The sequence below is a fragment of the Bos javanicus genome, unplaced genomic scaffold (genome assembly GCF_032452875.1).
Source record: "Bos javanicus breed banteng unplaced genomic scaffold, ARS-OSU_banteng_1.0 tig00000698_1, whole genome shotgun sequence".
NCBI classification, from domain to species: Eukaryota; Metazoa; Chordata; class Mammalia; order Artiodactyla; family Bovidae; genus Bos; species Bos javanicus.
Window position 1 is genome coordinate 22,909 of NW_026894894.1, and position 7,786 is coordinate 30,694.

Genomic DNA, 7,786 nt, shown 5'->3' on the forward strand with positions numbered 1-7,786 from the left:
AATGCAGGAGATTTGGGTTCAATCCCTGGGTCAGGAAGATCCCCTGGAATAGGAAATGGCAACCCACTCCAGTATTCTTGCCTGGGAAATCCCATGGACAGAGGAGCCTGGCGGGCTACAGTCCATGGGGTCGCAAAGAGTTGGACGCAACTGAGCATCACATGCATACACACATATGTGCTCCGGAAGCAAAGAGAAAGAGCTAATCCACTTATGGAGGCCAGGAAAGGGAAGGAGGTAGAGCTGCCAGGGAAGGGGCCCAACTCAGGGAAGAATTCTTAGAAGCTATAGTCCAGAATAGTCTGTAAGACATCATATTAGCCATGTCCTCATCTGTCCGTGAGGCTGCAGAGAAACTCCCAGTCCTCTTGTCACCAGCAGGCATACACACATGTGAGAAGGCTCTGATTTAATACCCTCCCTCCTTTCATAGAAAGATCCCTCTGGTCCACTCTGAGTGGAGGCTGCATCAGAACCAGGGGATTTCCCAGCCCGTTCCAGGTCTCTTAGTACACAGTCTTCATCTAGCAACTGAGGTGTCATCATAGAGGATTTTTCTGATTGGACAAAACCTGACCAGGCAGAGTATAGTGTGGGTGTCTTTAGAGTTCCTTCTCAGTTCAGCCCTCACCTTTGCTCTGCAACTCAGAACAGTTACTACTGAGACTACCCTGAGAAGAGGATGGTCCTAAACAGAGCTCTGATTCTGGGGGCCCTCACCCTGACCACCATGACAAGCCTCTGTGGAGGTGAAGACATTGTGGGTAAGTGCACAGTTGAGGGATGTGGAGAGCACTGGGACGACCCAGAGGGATGGTATGGGGAGGGAGGAGGGAGGAGGGTTCAGGATGGGGAACACATGTATGCCTGTGGCGGATTCATTTTGATATTTGGCAAAACTAATACAATTATGTAAAGTTTAAAAATAAAATAAAATTTAAAAAAAAAAGAAAGAAAGAAAGAAAATTGGAGGGGGAAAAAGATAAGCGATTGGCCTAGAAATAGTAGAGGCCCCTCAAAATGTTCTCAATATTAAGCAAATCTAAAAATGACAGTCATTCCTTTTTCAGGAAACCAGAATCCAGGCCCACCACTCTCTTTGCTACCTGTGCTATTGCAGAGTTGACCAAGGACATTATTCTGTCTTTGATATTGATCCAGTGAATATGTCCTGGAGGGTTCTGGGGCATTCATTCACAATTGCCTCAAAAATTAGAGATGTTTCCATGAGTTGATATTTTGCTATGAAAATTCTGTGAACTATTGTTCCCAAATTTCTTTGAACAACTTTTGAAGCTTTTTATAGATTTCTCCTACAGCTTTTCTTAATGTAAATAGTTCCGTGAATTATATATTCTATGTAGATATAAAGAAGGATGTCCCTTCTTAGTCTCAGACCTACATACATTTCCATGTTGGCATCTGGCACAGGTGGGGAGGGCTGTGAGCCCGACTGAGTGCCTTCACACAAGGCATTTTACCACATGGTCCTCACTTTATCTCAGTTACTTCATTTGTGTCACCTCACAAATAATCAAGTAAAATAGGTATGTAGGAATGCTTTATAAGTAATTAAGACACAAAAATGTCAAGATTATTCTTATTATTTTTAGTATTACCATTATAAGTGTGCATGAGTGCGAGCGAAGTCGCTTCAGTTGTGTCCAACTCTTTGTGACCCTATGGACTGTAGCCCTCCAGGCTTCTCTGTCCATGGAATTCTCCAGACAAGAATACTGGAGTGGGTTGCCATGCCCTCCTCCAACGGATCTTCCCAACCCAGGGATCAAACCCTTGTCTCTGGCATCTAACTGCGTTGATAGGAGGGTTCTTTTGTAGTTTTGTTTCATTTTCTTTAACAAAGTGAGAAATTTCCTCATTTTGACTTTAAAATTGAGAACTTTATGATAAGAAACTTGGTGAATTAAATTACATCGTTTTCAAATTGTTGGTCCAAATTACCTATTCTTTGACCCATCTATGGAAGTCTTTGAAAAAGAAGAATGGGCAAGCCCAGATTATTTATTTGGCCCCTTAAGCCTTTGCTGTTCCCCTGCACTTTACCCTGTCTCTTCTTACATTCCTTTGGCCTCCTTTTCTTCCAGGATCCAACTCTGGCTCACATTGCTGTTGTTTTATAGACATTAAGTGTAAAAACTAAAGTAGAAAGGCGAGATAGTTCAAAGGGAAAATAAAATAGAGTTTAATCTTCAGCAACTTTAGTAACCACAGCAGCTCCCATTCTAATTGTGTGTGTGTTAGTGGAAGTTTCACCTGCTTCTCCAGAGCACTTCCACATTTTCTTTCTTCAGCATCACACCAGAGTGTCCTGATCAGGCTTAACTTACCCTTTAGGTCCAGTGAGCACAGTGCTGAGGGCCTGCAGTGCTTCTATGGCCCCATGAAAATATTTCACTATTTTAATTAGAAGAAAAATGAACTTTTCTTCCTAGAAGTAGAAGAAAGAAAAGAAAAAATAAAGAAGAAAATGTTTTAATTTAGGCAAGATTATGCTTGTCTTTATACCAGTATGATCATTAAAATATGACTGTTAGTATTTTTATGGAAGAAAGTCTACCTCAGCTTAGGGACTCATGAGTTTTACTGCTGCCCTGGTCACTGTTGATCAGACTGTCTTATAATTCTGCTACCTCTCTGTTTGTAAGTCTTCCTCAAAGCCTCTGAGATCCTCAAGAATAGTAATTGACACTTTGTACACATTTTTGAACACATAGCAAGCTAAGTTTTGAGGGATTCGGAAATGAAAGATAAACTGTCTGCCCCATCGAGGGTATGAAAATTAGTAATGCTAAGAAAATAGTGCAGAAAAGCAGAAGGAGTATTGCTGAGCAGGGCAATGGACCCACCTGAGGCTGAAGCTATAAAAGTGAATTGGTTCCAGTTGGCACAGCAGTGTGATGTACTTCACTGTTGGCAACTCAGGACAAGTACCAGATAAAAAAGAAGAACTGCATATATTTATGATTGGAAAGGAGTCAAGGAAGGAAGCCTCCTCCCAATAAAGGGGGCATTATTGAAAGTCCTTTTAAGTGATCAACCAAGAACATCATGCTGAGTATAGATTGACTTGAAAGCAGGACATTGGGATGGAGAGGTTGGAGGTTACAATGGGATCAAAACATGTGTAATGAGAGAACTTAGCTAAAATAGTTGGTAACTAAGCAGAAATTTCAGGAATGAACTGGAGGTGGCCAGGAAATCCTAAAATATCATTTCATTTCAGGGGGAAAACACAGATGACTACCAAGACCAAAGAACATAAAAGGAAAACCTCACTTAGTTTGATTGACAGATAAGATCAGATGATGGTGTTGGATATACCCATTACAGAAATCATAACAGTACACTGTACTTGCTGTTTTACTCACCTGACTCTCCCATTAATCAATATTCTTCTTGTGAGCAGAGATCATGCCTGACTGATGTTTTACTCTTTGTCTCTAACAATGTTTGAAACTCTGTTGATGCTCAGTAAATGAGGAAGGAAGGAGAGAAAATGATAAAAGGCTCATATGTGTCTGGACAAAATTCTCCAGTTAGGCTCATCTGGGCAGAGTCAATCTGCTTTGGCATCCTCAGAAAAGTATGCTGTCCATTTGAAGAAAAGGGACATAGTTTACCTTGTTATTGTTGTTCAGTCGTTCAGCTGCATACGACCATTTGCAACCCCATGGACTATAGCCCACAAGGCTCCCCTGTCCAATGAACTCCTCAGGCAAGAATACTGGAGTGGGTTGCCATTCCCTTCTCCAGGGGATCTTCCCAAACCAGATTTACTGCATTGCAGGCAGGTTCTTTATCATTTGAGCCATCAGGGAAGCCCCAGTTTACCTTGAGTCCTCAACAAATATGTATTGAGTCCAAAAAAGGAGGCATTTAGTAACCTCCTTAAAGAAAAAAAAAATAGAGGTGGGAAATAGAAATCCAAAATAAAACATCCATTTTTTATTTCAGAAGGAATCAGTCACTCTCCTTTAAGGATCACTACTTTCCCTGGTTATGATAAAGAATCCGCCTGCAATGTGGGAGGCCCAGGTTTGATCTCTGGGTTGGGAAGATCCCCTGGAGAAGGGAATGGCAACCTACTCCAATATGCTTGCCTGGAGAATCCCATGGATAGAGGAGCCTCATGCATGGGGTCGCAAAGAGTTGGACACGACTGAGCGACTACACTTTTACTTCTCACTGTTAACAAAACAGCCAACTTAGAAACATTGTTTATTCTTTGTATATAATATTTTGTAATACTTTCACTGTCCTTGTCATATTCTTCCTTATACCCTATAACAGTTAGAAGAAACTCTTAAAACAATGAGGTTCTCTGTGCTTTTCCTTTTTAAAAAAATAAGAAATGAATCCTGTGTAGAAAACATCCTGCTCTGAGTCAGTCCTGAGGGGAAAAGAATCATAGAGGATGTGTTATTAAGTGATGAAAGAATTAAGTGACAGAGAAAACTTACAAAGCAAAGGGAAGTATACCAATACCGGGATAATTCATTCATTCCTTTCTTTCTTTTTTCTTTACATTACAATATTACAAGCCTACGCTGTGCCAGGCTCTGAGCTGGGGACAAAGGAAATAGCAATAAACAGGGCCTGTGAAATTCTGCCATTGTGAGCATATGTTATAGTGCAAAAACAGCCTAAATTCTAACAGGACAGCTACCAATACTGAGGGGAAAGGAAGCAGATACCAGGAATTTTGTTTAGAGACTTTGTGCTAAAGATGAACCCCACAGTCTTTGAAGGTTAATCTCTTCTGTTACTTTGTTTAATATGTTCTTTCTCTCTGTTTTCCACCTTTCTGCTCCTCACCCTCACTTATCAGCGGACCACATTGGCACTTATGGCACAGACTTCTACCAATCTCATGGTCCTTCTGGCCAGTACATCCACCAATTTGATGGAGACGAGGAGTTTTATGTGGACCTGGAGAAGGAAGAGGCTGTCTGGAGGCTGCCTATGTTTGATAAATTAAGACGTTTTCACCCGCAAGGTGCACTGAGAAACATAGCTATAGCGAAACACAACTTGGATGTTCTGACAAAACTCTACAACTTTACCCCTGTTATCAATGGTAAGTGTCCACCATTCTACTTCTCTTTACTAAATCTATTATTTCGTATCAAGCTTCACAGCCTTCTTCTCTAAGGAGAGATATCCTTCACCACTCTGTAAAACTTTTCCAAGAGTCCCCAGACTTCACAGTAATTATTGAACACTCATCCTCTCCCATCTCAAAGATCACATATTTCCATGTAATATAAGGACCCTTACTCCCATAACATATTCCTTGAATCCCTCAAGGAGGAGTCCCACAGACCTCCCTCTTTAACAAGCATGCCCACAGACAGCACGGGGATAAAGCGTGGGCAGAGCATAGCGTCTCCCAGCAGAAGGCAAACAAGAGCTCCTCCACTGTCAGACTGGGAAACGGTGGTGGGAGGGCTCCCCCAGGAGGCAGTGCAGAATCAGCGCCAAGCTTTTCCTGTTTCACATCTGTGCTGTTTCCTCACCATAGAGGTTCCAGAGGTGACTGTGTTTTCCAAGTCTCCCGTGATGCTGGGTCAGCCCAATACCCTCATCTGTCACGTGGACAACATCTTTCCCCCTGTGATCAACATCACATGGTTGAGAAACGGGCACTCTGTCACAGAGCATGTTTCTGAGACCAGCTTCCTCCTCAGAAGTGATTATTCCTACCTCAAGATAAGTTATCTCCCCTTCCGCCCTTCTGATGATGATGTTTATGACTGCAAAGTGGAGCACTGGGGCCTGGATGAGCCACTGCTCAAACACTGGGGTATGTACAAATTTCACCCCTTTCAGTACCTTTTCTTCTCAATCAAGTATACAAACCTCCTGCCTTTAATCCCTAAATCTCATGGTTCAAAGCTTGTTTTCCACACTTCAAGGATTTCTAAAGATACACTTCATCCTCCTCTCTAAGCCTGGTGCACTGAGTCTTGCAGAATGAACAACACCCCCCTACCCGACCTCATATATTGCACATGAACCAACACTGTATTCAGAGTTCCACAACTTCACTTTCACAGAGCCTGAAATTCCAGCCCCTATGTCAGAGCTGACAGAGACTGTGGTCTGTGCCCTGGGGTTGACCATGGGCCTCGTGGGCATCGTGGTGGGCACTGTCCTCATCACCCGAGGTCTGCGCTCAAGTGGGGCCTCCAGACACCAAGGGCCCTTGTGAGTCACACTCCAGTAGGAAGGTAAGGATTCAGATTTGTTTGATCTGGGGACACAGTACAGACAAGGGAAAGTGGGAAGAGGTTACAAATGTGGTTGAAAGTTGTAGAATTGGGAAACAGCATGATGATGGCAAAAGAGCCCCCTGGAACCTACTGATCTCATGTCTTTCCTGTTGCAGGTGTACTGTCCATCTACAAGAACAGAAAAATGGACATACTAGATGACCTGGAACTATTTTCTGGCCAAGTTCATCACGTACCTTTTCTCCTTCTGCCCTCCTCTGCTCACCTCTTCTCTGGGAAATAGGATGCTGTATCACCTCAGAGTTCACATATACCTCAGAGTTCTTGCCCTGACTATGTGATATTTCTTTCTCTTCTCATTAGTTGCATAACATGGAATTGCTACGGTATTCCACCCAATAACCTAATCTCTAGTGACCCTGATCACATGTCACCACGGAAGCAATAAATCCTTCTTTTATTTAAATTTTTTCTGTCTTTCATCTCAGGGCTGACTAGGACCACGTTGTATTATGTTTTAGGCCTCTTTCATTTCATTTCTCAGATCATGTTTCATGCCCAATAACACAGGAGCAACCTGTGTCAACTGATAATGTGTTGCCATCTTAACTGAGGTTAATATTTCTCTCTTCCTTCTATTCCCACCCTTGGTTCTTCCACCCTTCTCCTTAATTCAGACATCAGTGAAGGTAATATATACCCTTCTCCCTTGGTTGTGTAGATTTGGTATATCAGAAATACAGAAACCAAGAAATCTTTGTACTTTTTATTTCTTTTTTTAAATTTTATTTTATTTTTAAACTTTACAATATTGTATTGGTTCTGCCATATATCAAAATGAATCCGCCACAGGCATACATGTGTTCCCCATCCTGAACCCTCCTCCCTCCTCCCTCCCCATACCATCCCTCTGGGTCATCCCAGTGCACCAGCCCCAAGCATCCAGTATTGTGCATCGAATCTGGACTGGCAACTCGTTTCATATATGATATTATACATGTTTCAATGCCATTCTCCCAAATCATCCCACCCTCTCCCTCTCCCACAGAGTCCAAAAGACTGTTCTATACATCAGTGTCTCTTTTGCTGTCTCATATACAGGGTTATTGTTACCATCTTTCTAAATTCCATATATATGCATTAGTATACTGTATTGGTGTTTTTCTTTCTGGCTTACTTCACTCTGTATAATAGGCTCCAGTTTCATCCACCTCATTAGAACTGATTCAAATGTATTCTTTTTAATGGCTGAGTAATACTCCATTGTGTATATGTACCACAGCTTTCTTATCCATTCATCTGCTGATGGACATCTAGTAAATTTATGACCGAGAAATAGAAGAAAAGAATTTTGAATCTCAAAAGTACCAAAAGTCAAAACGTGTTCCCAAAACTTCAAATTTGTGAAAAGTGAATGATGATAGTAAAAGCATTCCTTTCCTCTCCTCACCCTTAAAGAAATAAGGATTCCCTAGGCAGAGAAAGAAAAGTCAATTAGGAAAAGATTAGAATAAGACAATAATGCAAGTATT

General features: G+C 41.8%; 1 protein-coding gene across 1 annotated transcript; it reads left to right on the top strand.

Annotated features, from left to right (window-relative positions):
- The first annotated feature begins 625 nt into the window (after window positions 1-625).
- LOC133244075 (HLA class II histocompatibility antigen, DQ alpha 2 chain-like) lies at window positions 626-6,720 on the top strand. Its single transcript, XM_061410761.1, has 5 exons — window positions 626-764; window positions 4,850-5,098; window positions 5,543-5,824; window positions 6,078-6,251; window positions 6,410-6,720. The coding sequence occupies exons 1-4, from the start codon at window positions 683-685 to the stop codon at window positions 6,230-6,232; spliced, it is 768 nt and encodes a 255-aa protein (XP_061266745.1). The 5' UTR covers window positions 626-682; the 3' UTR covers window positions 6,233-6,251; window positions 6,410-6,720.
- Window positions 6,721-7,786: the final 1,066 nt, after the last annotated feature.